At 40.5% G+C, this 16,446-nt stretch overlaps 3 protein-coding genes across 3 annotated transcripts; 2 read left to right on the forward strand and 1 right to left on the reverse strand.

Annotated features, from left to right (window-relative positions):
• The first annotated feature begins 1,160 nt into the window (after nt 1-1,160).
• Nucleotides 1,161-3,722, forward strand: LOC135351600 (gamma-aminobutyric acid type B receptor subunit 1-like). The gene has a single exon (XM_064550651.1). The coding sequence runs from the start codon at nt 1,238-1,240 to the stop codon at nt 3,641-3,643; it is 2,406 nt and encodes an 801-aa protein (XP_064406721.1). The 5' UTR covers nt 1,161-1,237; the 3' UTR covers nt 3,644-3,722.
• LOC135351601 (eukaryotic elongation factor 2 kinase-like) lies at nt 3,720-12,326 on the forward strand. Its single transcript, XM_064550652.1, has 11 exons — nt 3,720-3,855; nt 4,411-4,748; nt 4,863-4,900; nt 5,063-5,237; nt 6,383-6,590; nt 7,863-7,997; nt 8,636-9,018; nt 9,279-9,515; nt 9,891-10,079; nt 10,712-10,827; nt 11,898-12,326. The coding sequence occupies exons 2-11, from the start codon at nt 4,413-4,415 to the stop codon at nt 12,187-12,189; spliced, it is 2,109 nt and encodes a 702-aa protein (XP_064406722.1). The 5' UTR covers nt 3,720-3,855; nt 4,411-4,412; the 3' UTR covers nt 12,190-12,326.
• Nucleotides 12,327-14,441: 2,115 nt separating this feature from the next.
• LOC135351612 (procathepsin L-like) lies at nt 14,442-16,406 on the reverse strand. The gene is made up of 3 exons (XM_064550667.1): nt 16,164-16,406; nt 15,357-15,987; nt 14,442-14,628 (listed from the first exon to the last, which is right to left on the reverse strand). Exons 1-3 carry the CDS (start codon nt 16,395-16,397, stop codon nt 14,534-14,536), a joined length of 960 nt encoding a protein of 319 aa, XP_064406737.1. The 5' UTR covers nt 16,398-16,406; the 3' UTR covers nt 14,442-14,533.
• Nucleotides 16,407-16,446: the final 40 nt, after the last annotated feature.

A 16,446-nucleotide genomic window follows, 5' to 3' on the forward strand; every position in this document is an offset into this window, starting at 1 on the left:
TTGCGCAAAAAAACAATAGAACGAGACCAACGTAACATTGGGCATTTTTTGGAGCAGTTTTGGTCAGATACATGGTTGCACTGTGTGAATCATGTAAACTACTTGCTTTGGTGTTTGCTTAATGTAAACCTTGATTTTGGTAAAGATCCTTAATGCTGCTGTTGTATATTTATCAATGGATAGTCCTTCCACAGTCACTAGTCCATTCTTGAGCCCACAGACCTCTGACCATTTATACTAGATTATATATATTAATACGTACAGTGTAATACAACATAATTATATCGTTTTGGGTCATTTCAATCTCAATATCAATCCTGTCCTCCACTGAATAGGGGTGACAGGCTCTAGGAAAACCAGACTATTGGAGCAGAATTTAGTATTGAGCTACAGCTAAATTTATACCTACAGTATAAAATCTCAAATAAAATGTTATTGGTGTATACGTATCTACAGTCCTTCTACTACCTCTCTGTAAAATCTGATGCTCTAAATCCAACTCTTTCCATCGAAACGCTTCGTCCAAACTTTCGTTATTACCTTATTTTTCCTAATTGAGCAATCTTTGAGAGCCATTTTTCTCGATACTACATTTTACGGCTTCGAGTTTCTAACGAGCATAACTCGGGTATGAAACTAGGTATGTGAACACTAAGCATACCATTGTGTAGGCGATGCTCTGCTCTATCACTTGGTACATTAATCACCAAAATTTTAGTCTGCTCCAATAGTCTGGTTTTCCCAGAGCCTGTCACAGGGTAACAACAAAATTCCAAAGTCAAAGTCAATTAAATAAGTGAAACTGTCAGCCGTAAAGATAATGTTTTCTTTTCTCGTACAAAGCCATTAGTATGTACTTCCTTTAGTGCGCAAGTAAAGATACCATTGATGAACTCGGTTCAATATCTCCAACCGTTCTATTGTCAAAAACCTCTATCAATTGACAGGTGAAAACTTTAAAAAATTTCGTATCGAAGCATAATTATGTCATCTTGCTTAGGACCCAAGGTTTGCCCCTGCATACTACTTCAACCTTCTTCAAGCGAGCTGTATATAGCGGTCTATACACAGATTAGGTACCTTGCTTGCGCATGCGCACTGAGTCGGAGGTGAGGCATATTACACCCACGCCCATTTGATGGTAGTTGTGATCACAGTTCAGATCCTGAGAAGATCCTATATATATAGACGTAGACACTAAACTAGTGCAGCGAGACTCTATTAAATAGAAGTGAGCATGCAGAAGCTAACTTTAACTTTGATCTATATAATTGTGATTGGAGGCACCACTAGATCCAGCTCGACCTGCAACTCGGCACAGAGACAGAGATTAGATCAAGTAGAGCAAAGCAATCATTCCCAAGTCGTGCTAAATTTACTGGTTACTGCTCCTTACCCCCCTTCTGATGGGGGCTGGGATGGGGGAATTGCAGTAATTCCAGCTGTAAGGCTAGCCCTGAGGCAGATAAATAAGCACCCAGACATCCTACCAGGCTACACCCTGAGGGCAGTAGAGAACAACTCTGGATGTCAAGTGAAGCCAACTGCTTCAATTTCTTTAATGCGAAATGTCTATTACAGTCAGCGAAACATTGTGGGTATGATCGGTCCTGGTTGTTCAGCTTCAGCTATCCAGCTGGCTCCTATTCTCTCTCGTCCCGAAGTCAGTTTAATCCAAATTGCACCTGCAGCCACGTCTCCTGAAATCGAGAGACTCAACCAAAACACAACTTTCACAATGAGAGCTCCCCTGCAGATGGTAGACAACACGGTAGACCTACTAAAAAGAAGTAATTGGACGAGATATGCAATTCTTTACGATCCATCAAGGAATATTTTCAAGACACTCCATGATGTGATTTTACTGGAGACTAAGAATAATAACATATCTGCTAGTTTTGATTCTATTGTAATGGACGATAAGAATCAAGACAATAAGAATCAAGACAATGTTGACGAGTTTTTCCCATTGGAAGACCTTAAGGCTAGTCGGTCAAGAATTATTATTTTGCTGGTAGAGAGAAGAACAGTTCAACGAATAATGTGCATAGCATACAACATGCGAATGATTTACCCGTTCTATCAATGGATACTATTGGAGAAAAGTTTAGACGAATTAGTTGTTGAGTTAGAACCCTTTGAAGCTCATGGAATTAACTACAACTGCTCAAAAGAACAAATGGTGACTGCTCTAAATGGCAGCATCATTACAGAGTATGGTCTAAATCGTACTAATGGCACGATCATTACTCCATTGAATACATCCTACAAAGAGTACCGTGAATTATATAATGAGGAGCTATTCTGCCACTTGAACGAATCCACAGTTCAGAAACTTATCGAGGCTAGTAACAAGAGCAAAGACCATTTCATTCGTGGTGATTATTGGGAGAACCCTTACTATGATGCAGCATGGGTATTTGGATTGGCATTGCACGAAGTAGCCAAGAAAGTTAATCTTGCCAACTACAGATATGGTCAAGAGAACATCACAAGAGCAATACTTAACGAGTTTAACAATATCAGATTTGAAGGAGCAAGTAGTTTCATACAATTTACTCCAACCAGGAATGTTCTCTCATCAATTATCACTTCTAATTTGACTAGTGAGAATGGGTCAGAACTCAGGTCTAATTATTTGTGTTCCCACAATGGAAGTGGGTGTGTCTCATGTCTCGACAGATACACGGCTATAGATGATTCGTTTGAAGAAGTTTTGGAAAGAATGCATGTCAGTGCTGGAGTCATCATTATTTTTGTCACTATGGCAATTGGGATTTTCACAGTCAGTCTACACATCTTATTTGTTAAATACCGCGAGAAGAAGAGTGTAAAAGCCACCAGTCCTACATTGAGTCATCTAATTTTCTCTGGTTGTTACCTGTATTGTATTGCATCCGTTATATCTGTTTTACTGCAAGTATTGCCCTTCAAAAATGCAGCGCTTCTCTACTCTATTTTCTGCAACATTGTGATGTGGTGTGTGATTATTGGAGCATCTCTCATTTTTGGAACAGTTTTGGTTAAAATATGGCGAATTTTTCGACTCTTCAGGCACTTTAGTAACGAGCGGCCAGGGCTATTCTTATCAAATCAATCTCTCATATTTGGTGTGCTTTTTTTAGTTGCAGTTGACGTTATTTTCTGTGCCTTTTGGAGTAACTTTGATCCATACATCATGGCAGTACGCCCGCTTAAAGTTGTGGACCCAGGCGCTGAAGTGGACACTATTAAAATGATTGTACAATGCAAGTGCAACAATATCTACATTTGGATAGGAATAGTGCTGGGCTTGAAAGGACCCATCATTATTATTCTGATGATATTTGCAACTCTTAATCGCCAGATCAAACGAAAACATTTCTCTCACACTAAAAAAGTAAACATGCTTGTGTACAGTCTGACAATTTTCTGTGGAGCAGGTTTCCCGTTGTTTTTTATCTTGCTTGAGCTAAGTGATTCTGTGTATGTTTCGTTGATCTTTTGTTTTATATTGTTAGCGTCTGTCATTGTGTGTTGTGTGTTGCTCTTTATACCACCGCTCCGTCACCTTGACGATCAAGCCGTCAAAGACACCACAACCACTAGATCTACTTTCTCTAAACTTAGCTTTAAAAGAACAATCATCAACTCTCCTCATTAAAAACACTATTTTGCTGCTGATCACTCTTTTTTTTAACTCATGTATAGCAATTTTACCACAATAAATCAGTTTAATTTTACCACAGACAAAATTGTAGTGACCTTTGCATTGTACCTTGTACCTAGAACGAACTAATCCACCACATGGTCATATACCGGCCTTGCCTCTACTTACTTTTTCCAGGGCTCTACAGAAGCTACACATTGAGCTAGGTAAGGTATTCCAATATAAGTGCATGGGCTTGCCACCTCTACTAATTTAGTTCTTATTTAAAATAATCAATGGTTTGGACTGCATTAGTTTTAAAGACTTCTTCAAACAGAACCAGGGTAACCTCAGATCCAACTCTCACAATCTTTTTATTCCTCAATCAAGTATCAATGCCTTCAGATACTCCTACTTTGTTAATGCCACCCATGTTATGGAATAAGTTACCAATTTCAGTTGTACAATCACAAGGACCTAGCTTTAAACAAAATTTATTAAGTCATTTGTCATTAGGTTCTTTTAATTACAGTACTTAAAACTTCTCTTAATTATTTTCGTTTGTTTCGTTCGTTGTGTGTGTGTATATGTTATGGGAAGCACCTAGATAGGACTACCTTTTGTGTAACCCTTTCCATGCATGTACGTATACATGCATGGATAAAATATTTCAATTAAAAAAAATTCAATTCAATCTGTCCCTCCCGCTAAGCTTTTGCTGGATCGATACGTACATATACAATGCATATAAAATGACTTGCTTCATTTTCTATCAACGTCAGATATGGCGGAAGGAGGTATCTCAAAGTCTGAGCTCGTATGCAGAGACCCCCCGTGCAGAACCCAATCAGAGAGTGACACTCCTAACCCGAACCCCACCTCGAGACCAGCAATGGCTAGGTTGTCTTCGTACACATTTAGTCACGAGAAGAAGCTCTTTCAAGGTCGCAACACGAAGAAGCAGTGGATGTTTGCAGTCAAAAAGACGAGGGCTCTGGTTGACCCCTGGGGGGAGATGGGGATAGATAGTCTCCCGGAGCAAGTGGTGACTAGGCACATGTACAACCCTCGCACTAGGAAATGGAAGAGCGACGAGATTGTTGTCAAAATGCAAACAGAGGTGAGTTAGTTCATAGGATCAGTGTTGATACTTTAGGTTTGGTACGCCCAAATAGCAATGCGGATTCACTGTAAAATAGATAATTGATTGACTTGTGCTATGTGCTATTTGCAGTCTTTTGCTCATGGTGCAATGAGAGAGTGCTTCAGAATGTGAGTTCAGTGTGACTTCATACACACTGTTACTGCTATCCACACTGTATAATTATACTGTACTGCTATCCACACTGTACTGTACTGCTATACTGCCCCCCCCCCCCCGCACAAGCAACAGCAAGTGGGCCATAATTTTACAAAACCACACGTACACAATAGGAAGAAGCTGTCTAAATTCTCCCAGCATCCAGATTGGCTGAATGCGTCTAACTATGTCGCCAAACGCTACATGAAGGAGGCTTCCAGGGAAACGTATTTTGAGGATGTCAAGTTACAGATGGACTCAAAGTTGTGGGGAGAGGAGTACAACAAACTGGAGGTGGTACCCAAGAAGGTACACTGAGTAATTACATACGGACACATCTCAATGCACAAGTATCATGCATACTCAAGTCACTTGGTCGTTCATCCGGCTATAATAATTTATGCATGCACTGAGTTATGTGGGTCGAAGGCATGCAGTCAAGTTTTACTCATGTGTGTGTGGGATCCAGTTGTTGATTCTTCGCCTCTGAAGTCACAGTCATTAGGTAGCGCACTCATGCATATTTAATGGGAGTTTTAAATACCACCATTGGCATTATAATTATATCACTGTGTTGACATTACTGTTATGAAAGTTATAAATACCATTCGTATTCACCCTACATTTTAAGGTGCCACTATAATAGGTAATGACTTTCATACACAATTAAAACTTATAATTATGTTGCCATGTATAATAAATTATGGGCCATGTCCATGGCCGACTTGATATTCTTCTGTGGTAAACACATTCTTCTGTGGTAGTCAAGCCAGTCAAACGGCATTGCTGTGTACCCTGTGGTTATGATAAAAGCATTGCAGACTGTGCATTATCATAATTATTGTGAACCTTAATAGTCTTGGGAAAACGCATAATACAGAGGTTTTCAGGTGGGTTGAGGGAATTTAAAGTTACTCATGCATAAGTTGAAGCCATCATAATAATTAAAGTACTGTTGGATGTACCTACAGCACAGTACAGCAGCAGTAACTTATGCACGAGTAACTTTACACTCTCTGCATATTCCCTCAACCTACTGGAGTTTGCAGAATCTTTGCAATAATAAAAGCATTGCAGACTGTCCATTATCATAATAATTGTGAAACCTAATAGTCTTGGGAAAACGCATAATACAGATAGGTAGGCTGGGGGAATAATTGTGTGGAGAGTGTAAAGTTACTCGTGTGCATAAGTTATAATGAAATTACTGCTGTACGTTGCTGTAGGTACAACATCCAACAGTAATTTAATTATAACTATGGAACTTTACACCCCTCAACCTACACCTGAAAACCCTGTAACAAGTGTTATTCACGTAGATACCAGATGTTATCATAGACATTTTCCACATTGTTACGCTCCCATGTGGTAACATTGTACTAATTACATGCAATTTGGTGTAATTCAACAAATCAATGTTACAGCTGCGGTTTTATCTCTGTTATCTGTTCCAGGTGGACTTTTTTCAGACGTACATTATAGAATTCAAAGGTCAAGAAGGCAGTCCACTGCACGGGGTGGAACATTTCATCGAGGGTGGCTATGTCAAGTACAACTCTAACTCTGGGTTTGTGTCTGACCTCAATCGCCTCACTCCGCAGACGTTCAGTCACTTCACGTTTGAGAGGTCCGACCACCAACTGATTGTAGTGGACATTCAAGGTTAGGTAATGGGGTGGAGGGGGAGGGGATTGTAGTGGACAATCAAGGTTAGGTAATGGGGTGAAGGGGGAGGGGGGTTGTGCCTGTATACTGTCAGTGTGGGTTAATTTGGCCGTGGTGTGTGTGTGTGTGTGATCATGCTGATACAGAGAGGGGTTTCAGGTTGGTTGACAGCAGTTAGAAAAGTAAAGTGCAGCCATGAAGCCATGACCATCTCATTCACACACATCAAGCATAATTTGTGTTTACTTCAATGCAATTAGTGGTCATGGCCAACCGGCCTGAAATTCTCTGTGCTTTTAGGTGCTCTAGGATGCAGTGATGTGTCATTAACATAATATTAATTTTTTTATCATGAATAATGTTGACCTTCTTGGAATTATTACTACCTACTATAATGTGTGGCTTCCTTTGACATCACTTCTGGTGAAGTTGTGTCTGTGTTGCCTCCTAATTATCTCTCCTTTGTGGGTTGATTTCCTGGTGAGCATGTGGTGATAGCAAGAGTTCATTAGGAACTGTTGGTGATAGATAACATTCTTGGAATGATGGAATGATGTTGCTTGAAAGCAGGCAACTGTGTGCATAGCATTAATTTACTAAATCAGTGTTTGCCTTTAGAAGTACGTGTTGCACTCCTCTTAGACTTAGACTTAGTCGTCTATCTAGGTCTAGTTTTGGTACTAATACGAGCTCTAAAATCTCTCAATGCATATGCAATGCGTCTGTAAAGGCAAGTTTTGGTTTTCAGCAAAAATTAATGTTGGGCGCACGGTCGTTGTCGGACCTCTTCTGTCTTGAAACATTGCCAGGACAAATTTTCCTTTAACTCTCAAACAGGTCACACTACAGCCTAATTTGCTTGATCACCCTTTTATGTACGATAGACATGCAAATCGTGTTCACATCTCTCCCCACCTTTATCATCATGCCCCTGTTCGCCCTTCTTCCCTGTTTACCGTGTCTCAACACCTTTAACCACATATCCATGTGTTCACCCTCTCTCTCTACATCACCCTCAACCACACATCCCTGTTTATTCTCTCTCCACACCCTTAACAGCATACCCCTGTTCACCTCTCCACACTAACCACATACTCCTTAACAGCATACTCCTGTTCACCCTCTCCACACTATTAACCACACACTCCTATTCACTTTAACAACATACCCCTGTTCACCCTCTCCACACTATTAACCACATACTCCTGTTCACCCTCTCTCCACACACACCGTTAACAGCATACCCCTACCCCTGTTGTCCATTTGCAGGTGTGGGTGACTTATACACTGACCCTCAGATGCACACAGTGGACCAGAAGGACTATGGAGAAGCCAACCTTGGAGTGAGGGGAATGGCTCTCTTCTTCTCCTCCCATGTCTGCAGCCCTCTCTGTCAGGCACTAGGTGAGTGGCCCCAGAGGACGTCCGACATGCGTGCGCGAATCACTACAAGTGCTAGTGCATTTGGCCTGGGCATATCACGTGACCCACATGACCACAATGCACTGAACTTATAGTGATTCGTGCACGCATGTCGGACCTCCTCTGGAGTGGCCCTGTATGTGTGGCACTCATATATACTAAGACCAGTTGGTATAATTTTATTAAGAGTACTCATTGGCATTATATGTCTGCTAGCTGGAGATATTATGTATTTTGCTGTCAAGCTGCAGTGTGTTTTTGGCATAATTATAAGAAAGTGTATAATTTTCTGAGAATGTTTTCTGGAAGCCTTTATGTTTGGGTGTGTATGTTGGACTTACCAACTTATTCTTTTGATGTGGTGAGAAACACTAATAGTGAGAATGAGTCAATGATCTGTTTGTGTTTGTGCTCTTAATTGTAGGTATTTCTCAGAAATAATGACAATAGAAACATAATACCTTTGCATACACATGACAGTATGCACATTGAATGAGTCAATGGTCTGTTTGTGTTTGTGCTCTAATTATAGGTATTTCTCAGAAATAGAAACATAATACCTTTGCATACACATGACAGTAGCACATTGTCTTAATTCCCTCTTTAATCAATCTGTACAGGATTGACTCAATTTGACTTAAATGTCAAAGAAATGGACAACTTGCGCTCCAAACGATGGAATTTCTCGACCCCTGCCACCAAAATCGTTGACAGAGAAGTGCCTGATTCTGAGGCCAAGACAAAAGAAGGCCACCTACCAAGAGAAACGGTTGAGGAGGCCTTCCATAGACTAAGTGTGAGTATTAACGTTGAAAATCTCAAGAATACGAAAACGAAAACTACAGAAATGGCCCCCGAGAGTCCCCTACCGTTAGACAGTCCATTGGATAGCCCTCTAGTGACCGGTACACTTCTGTCTACCGTGGAACCACACCCACTAATGATTACCCTCCCTTCCGCAAGAATACAAGAGATACGAGGTGGAGAGAGTTTTCCCATGAGGGTGCGTGTGTGTTGTTCATTTTAATTGTTAGGGTAATTACATGTAGTCTCAGTCTCAAGTGTTTTCGAGATGTTATTCATTACCTACACTTGCGGTGGGAGTTTGTTTGTGTAAGTACCTGCTATCATAGTAGTACATATATAGTTACCACCTACGAATTATTGTTTTCGCCATACTTCTGCTCCGACCCCCTCCCCCGCACTACACACACACACACACACACACACACACACTACTACACACACACACACACTTAACAGTCCCGGAGTGACAGTCAATGCAGCAATGATTCCATCGACTACGACAGCTGCCTAATCAACGACCTTGAAACATATCCCATTAGTCAAGAGGAGGCCGTATTTGAGGGCCGCTCAAAAGAGGAGTCTGGAGCGGAGAATATTCTTCACTCATCGAGTGCCGAGGGAGAGAGGACTCGTCTAAGAGAGGAGGGGGCCGTATCGTCAACGGAGACAGATGCTCTAAAGATCCTTGGAATTGTAAGTTGTATGTGTACACACTATAATTTTATGTGACTTCTAAAATTAATGATTCCGTACCACTTAGCGGTATGTTGATTGACCAACACCAGCCAGCTTTAACTGCTGTGATAAATCACTCACTGTTTCCTGGTCATCTTGAGCAAGATACCTGAACTTCTGGGCTGCCTGGGTGTAGATTGTGTAATTAAAGTAAACTTGCACTCAGTAGCCTTTAGGTATAGGCCTTAGGTAGGCCTGATGTACTAGCCCAATCCATTTTAATTGCATGGGGAGAAAATTGAAGATGGATGAATACTATACAAGCACCCCAACACCTCCTTGAAAAAATAGAAAGTTAATTTACCTATTCCTCTAAATGTGCTTTGCTTTCAGATACATCTCGATCTGGCCAGGTTGCATGAGTCCGGTCGTTTTGTTTCTGATCTATCACCAGTCGACCAGAATGCTGTCCAGTTTCACCTGGAGAGAGCAGCAAAGTGTGGCAATGTCGTAGCTCTGTACACACTGGCACACATCCACCTCCAGCACCCACACCAAGAGTTTCAGGACATCTCAGTCGAGGTGAGAATGGGGACGGTTTCGTTATGGGTAATGATATGCATGAGGTGAAAATGGAGGTTTGTAAATAGCCCCTAGGCTATGCATCAAGGTATAAGCCCCTGGTCTGGCATTCAATTTACTTGCTTTCAAAATTCATCAGATTCATTCTCGGAAGAAGTCTAGAGTAGGCCCTGATAAATTATGTTTTTTTCACCCGTCACTCTATTCTTTAATTCTTGAATAATGATATTATTCTCAGAAAAAAATCCGTCTGATTCCCAAAAAATGTGCATAGACGAAATTAAGACGTAGACATAAGCACAGCACACAACTAGTAATAGATTTTCAGTGTTATCTTGCTGACTTGAACTGCGCACATGATCCACTTTAGCATTTTGAAAACGTCATTATGCAAAACTTAATGTAATGATCTTTACCAAAAATGGACATTGATGCCTATTATTCTCAATCATTCTTTAGACATCGAGCATAATTTATCAGGGCCTAGTCTAGAGCCTTTCCCTCGACCCCTAGCTCCCATAATTTCTTACCCCGACCCTGTACCAAAGTATCATCCTAGCTATGCTATTTGTATGTTTGAATTTCTATGAGTGTTTAGTGTTGTGCACTACATTACTATTTATTATATGCAGGCTACTCCTGAGAATGAAGCTGTCGGGATGGAGCATCTACTGGCAGCTGCCAAGAGAAATCTCAAACCGGCCATGTTTGAGTTGGCAAAGGCTCTGGACACGGGTCTCTATGCAAGGTATAGCCATCGCATTCAACTAGTGATAACGCGTATAATCGTATGATGTGCTATTAGTGACTGGAGAGTGTACAGCAATTAATTAATCACGTATCACATCGCAGCCGAAAATGTTAATAAAAAACCTGCGAAGAATTTCGTCATTCACGATTAGTATGGTTACTCGTGCAATTTGCACTCTTAACCATACTATATTATACTAATCGTATGATGTATTATTATAGTGCACTGGAATTTGTACGGTGCAGCAGTGCAATTAATAAACGTATCAATAATTGCACGTCGTCAAGGGAGTAATTGCACGGGGGCTTGTTTTTGAATAACGACCACAGCCAAAAAAATCTGTGATTACAAATTATAGTATGGTTACTCGTGCAATAAGCAATCCTACAGCCCAAGCGAGTTGCCTGCATGTATATTGCATACAATACTCGGTCTCATGCTATAACTAGAGCACTGAAGTCCTGACCCTCGGCTGTTGACATGAATAAATAGATCTATAACCAGAAAAGTGTTCAGTTATACAACATTTAAACAATAATAGACCGGTAAAGGATCATTTCAGCAGCAAATAATTATGCAGATCTACCTCGAATAAAGGTCGTGTGTAGAGCTAGCCAACGTGCAAGTTAGCTTCTTAGCTTCTTAGCTTTTGCTCGTTTTTATACGACAACGAAGTTTAACAAAATCTGTCACTATTAAAACTAATAATGTGTTGTGTGGAGGCTATCCATGCTGTAAACGCAGTGCTATGGCAGCCAGGTGAGCAGGCTCAGATGTCACAAACAGACAGACAAACCAACAGACTACTATACTCGTGGCCGCCCACGTGCACCTCGGGTAATTATGTTTGTATCACGACGACCCTTACCAAATTACGCCTTGAGTCTATATGTGACAGTGTAATAAAGTTTCACAGAAACCGGGCGACGACTCAATTAATAAATATAACAGTGAAGTTAATGACTTTTGTACACACGTTTACCTTGACAACATGATAATAATTATTATATAGTGTACTTCCTAGTTGCTCAAATACGCTTAATATCTGTGTTCAACTTTCCCTGCAGAGATCCAAACTGGTCTGAAGCGGCACTTTGGTATCACAAAGTCCTCGAGTACGAATTAGCCTCTGACAGTGAGGCAGAATCAATGTCTACAGTAGACCCAGACTATCTCGTTCAAGCGCGTCTCGCGGGGTTGTACCGAACGGGAGGAAATGGTCTAACAAAGCACTCCCAGAAATCAGGTGATCTCTACACAGAGGCAGCAGAGGCAGCTATGAGTGCTATGAAAGGAAAACTGTCCACCAAGTATTTTATGTTAGCTGAAGAAGCTTGGGGAGAAATGGACAATGATTAACACTTTTTACACTCCTTTTGGTTTAATAACATTTATGCCTCGAGGCTACGGTAAACCTGACTGTGTGTGTGTGTGTGTTCCAGCTGTAACTGCTCGACAGTTGCAATGCACTAAAAAATAACAGCTTCTATAGTGAACGGTTGACACTCGAATAGGGGGAGAGAGCCAACCTGGCTGTAGGCACTACACTGGTCCGAGGGGATCATCGTTCCTGCTGTAGCATATATAGCCATAGGCATTGACTCCCCGTCTGTCTGAAACTATTCCCATAATTATAGCCCCTTTCTTTTCAGCCGTGTGTATATCTGGCATGATCCCAACCATTATTATAATTGTGTGCATTTTTGGTATAATTATCCTTAACAACAATCATGGTCAATCGTTCTCACTTTTTGCACCAATGTAAATTTAATAGCTATAGATCTGTTTGGTGCCTCCACCGACCTGTGGTGCTTTCATTTAAGAATGCATTCATGGTTTTGTTTGATTGACTGATTGAATGAAGTAGCACATAGTATGTACGTGATCTACACCATGCGTCTAGCTTACTAGCTGTACTAGCTATAATATAACTCCATAAATCTACGGATCAGTGTCTGTAAGCGCTAATCCCTTCAGCCCAGAAAAGTTTATCCCAGCTAGTTTCCATGGCTCCTGCAGCGCCCTCTAGCACAGAACAACACTCACTGCTTGAAACACACCTGCCAAAATTCAAAGCGCATGATTCCTTGAAGGCTAGATATAACTTCCATGAGCCTCTGTTGCAATGACAGCCCCTTCACTTCTCCACACATGATGAGTAACGAGACCAGAATAGATCTAGTCAAATCCATGGTCATTCAATTCAGCAGTGTAATATTTGTTTCAGTGCGCACCTCTATATATACGACTATGGGAGTGCTCGGCTCATATAAATGCAGCCAGGCACGCATCAGGTAATCCCTCTGCATGCCGACCATTAACCAGATTTCATTAATTGTGCTTTTTATATGGCTACTCCCTACGTGTAGAATATTCCACCCAATTAAGTTATACTTGATACCGCTTACTCACTCAATCTGTTGAGTAGCCATTACCCAAATATTCACATCCAATTATAATTACGCCATGGCTATACTTGCTCCGCTCTATATTTATAGGCTCTGCATAGGAATATTCACATCTAATTACATAGTTGCGCTAAAAGCATTGTAAAAGCATTATGTCATAGGTAATATCGTAGTGTTTACCCTATACCAAGTACCGTAACAGTTCGCACCACTTAGACATTTCAAGTACTCATTATAGCGCATATTTTTGATTTCGTGGAATGGCCTCAAAAAGCATTTTTGTGAGTTAACTGCGTACCGGAAGCCGCGGCTTTAACCTTTGCACGTTATAGCAGAGAACAATTTTCGTGGAATAATTTTCGTGTAGGATGCTAACCCACGAATAGAGTGAAAATTAAGTCCCTCAAAAATGTTGCACTATACTATACGGTAAATCATTTGTTTTGTGTCTCAGAAATATGTATGCGAGCATAAAATCATGCATGCGTTCCAGCCAATTGAAAACGTTTTGCAATTTTATTTGTGCATTATAAACACAATTTCAATGGGGATTGTACAGGCCTCAAGTATAAGTGTGCAATACATATACAATAATAATTAATTATAACCGCTTGCATAATTAAATAGCACCATTAATTTCTAGCACTACGATACTAAGTGCTATACTAATGATGATAGTAGGCCGTAATAAATTATGCTTTTTTCACCCATTATTCTATTCTTTAATTCTTGAAAAATGTACCTATTATTCTCATAAAAATCCAATTATTCTCTGATTATCCCAAAAAATTTGATATAACAAAATTAAGACGTAGAAATAAACACAACACACGTACACAACTGACTCAAGACATAATTAATATATCATGTTATCTCGCTGAATTGAACTGATCCATAATTACGTATTCCTAAAAGGGCGGCTGATTCGACTAAAATTAATATTAATATTCACCTTCAGCCATTTTTTGCCATAAAAACATCGTCATGCAAAACTTAATGTAATGATCTTTACCAAAAATGGACATTGATGCCCAATTGTTCTTTAGATATCTATTATGCTAAAATTATTCCGAGTATAATTTATCAGGGCCTAGATTATAGAGGGTTGAAAATAATTCATTTTTTTGCAGAGCTTCTGCAAAGCCACCACCACCAGTCCACCCACGCTATTATCTTGTATTTATATAGTTACCAGTAAATTAATCATCATCATGAATTCATCAACTCAAAAACACAAAACATAAAACTCCTTTATAATCATTTGGGAAGGGGAAAAGTGACAGATACAATAGTGTTCAGTTAGTTGGGAAAATAGCAGCAGTGGCAATGCCACAGTTGTTGTTTTTGTTTCTGGACATCATCATGTATCCATCGATCCCCCAAGATGATCCTGAGCGAAAATAGTATCAAATACTACTAATATCTTTTATATACACACATTATATTATCATGATCGCATTAATAATTTTTGCTGCATCAAAGAGTGGGTAATGATTGACCCATGATTATTGTTAAAAAGTTCAAATCCTAAAATTAATGGCTGCATCAGCAGAGCCTTGCAGCTCTCTTCTCACTCTTGCAGCTACCAATAGCTAGCATTCTAGTGCAGAGCTAACTACTAAGTAGAGTAGCAACACTCAGTGAACAAGTTTTGCTACGCACTCTTCTGAAAAGGCTACAATGGCATTCCAAGTAAGAAAAACTAGGCATAACTCGAGAACGAAGAATTATTTTACAAATCCAATGACTAGAAGCCTATAGAAACTCTTAGTTGCACTTCATTGATTCCTGAGCAGCTGTAGCAGTCTACACAAACACACAGACAGACAAACACACTACCGTATACCTCGCTTGCACATGCGCACCGAGGCATAATAACATATTTAATTATAATGACATCCAGTGGGGCAGAGGTGAACCTTCCCCCAAAATGTTGTAGAATATGACATCATCACATTAGTACTGTCTGTGATGTGCAATATGTAACTGTGGTGCACTAGCATGTAATAGGGGGTGTGGGAGTGGTCAAACATTTTGCGGCATGAAACCTCCCCCCTCCCTCCCATTTTAAAATCCTGAGGGAAGCTGTATACTTTTACTTCATGCTTTGTCACTCACCCCAGCTGTTCTTTATGAGCCAGTAGTCATCTCCATTCTCTGTCCCATACCCAACCAGTAGCACAGCATGATCCAGCTTGACAGATGAGCAAGAGGGCTCGTAATAAATTCCACTCGAATACATTTGGAACGATAAATGACTTGCATCGATACCAACTGCAATCGGTTGCTTCACTAGAGCAGCAGCAAGAGCCATTTCGTCTCCTTTAGGCATCACTTGACTACCTCCCTTGATGACCACACATGGTCTGACTTCATTGCTTTTACACGTATGATTGCCATTCATAGGGTAGTCAGGCTCACAAGCTAGTCCTCCCATTTTAGCAATGCAATCGAATCCCATAACACTGAATACACTGCCATCGCAACTGCCATTTAAACAACAATCAATGTACTCCTCTACACTGGGCATCTTAAGTTGTCCAGTCTCCACAAAACCAAAGGAAGCGACAGAATCCACCGTAGCAAAAGCTGCAGTTGTTCCACATTGACCCTGATTCTCTACTGGTGTGACTCCTCCTTTATTCCTCCAGTTTACAGAGGGAGGGAGAGGTCCAATTCCATGGAAGTTGGCGGGTGAAGTGTCTGGGGATACCATTATCTTACTTCCTCCAGTACGATCCTTTGGTGTCTGCAGTTTAATAGTCTTTTGACACATGCACAGCACACAATTACATGTAGCTAAATCATTATTTATGATTATAACGACAGTAGAATTGATATTTAATTGCATATGTATAGCTTCACGTCACATGGGGCCGATATGTAATTCATGCATTAGTACAGTCTTTAATTGCATGAGCTTACCAAATGTGTAAACTCATTCAGAGCCAACTTGTAGGAGAGACCAAGGGAATTCTGGTGGAATACAAACTCAGCATTTTCTTTCCACACAGGCCAAAGTTTATCTGGTTTTTCAAGCTGTAGATCTATATTGTACTCAGCTATCCACTTCTCAAACAGAGCATATTCCACCTCGGCATATGCACTGGTACAGGCTAGTAGCACCAGCACTGCAATGAAAACAGAAAGACTTGCCATGTTTACGAGCTCAGCTGTGGACCACGCCTATCTTTTGTAGAGACATGTG

This window comes from Halichondria panicea, chromosome 17, assembly GCF_963675165.1.
Source record: "Halichondria panicea chromosome 17, odHalPani1.1, whole genome shotgun sequence".
Classification (NCBI taxonomy): domain Eukaryota; kingdom Metazoa; phylum Porifera; class Demospongiae; order Suberitida; family Halichondriidae; genus Halichondria; species Halichondria panicea.

What these genes read in the sequence shown, in the direction of transcription:
- LOC135351612 (XM_064550667.1), bottom strand. Translation starts at nt 16,397, where the DNA reads ATGGCAAGTCTTTCTGTTTTCATTGCAGTGCTGGTGCTACTAGCCTGT. An exon ending in TGAATGAGTTTACACATTTG is followed by an intron (nt 15,988 to 16,163) that starts GTAAGCTCATGC and finishes ATTAAACTGCAG; the next exon opens with ACACCAAAGGATCGTACTGG. An exon ending in GCTCATAAAGAACAGCTGGG is followed by an intron (nt 14,629 to 15,356) that starts GTGAGTGACAAA and finishes ATTTTCGCTCAG; the next exon opens with GATCATCTTGGGGGATCGAT.
- LOC135351601 (XM_064550652.1), top strand. Translation starts at nt 4,413, where the DNA reads ATGGCGGAAGGAGGTATCTCAAAGTCTGAGCTCGTATGCAGAGACCCC. An exon ending in GAGAGAGTTTTCCCATGAGG is followed by an intron (nt 9,019 to 9,278) that starts GTGCGTGTGTGT and finishes CACACTTAACAG; the next exon opens with TCCCGGAGTGACAGTCAATG. An exon ending in GACACGGGTCTCTATGCAAG is followed by an intron (nt 10,828 to 11,897) that starts GTATAGCCATCG and finishes CTTTCCCTGCAG; the next exon opens with AGATCCAAACTGGTCTGAAG.
- LOC135351600 (XM_064550651.1), top strand. Translation starts at nt 1,238, where the DNA reads ATGCAGAAGCTAACTTTAACTTTGATCTATATAATTGTGATTGGAGGC.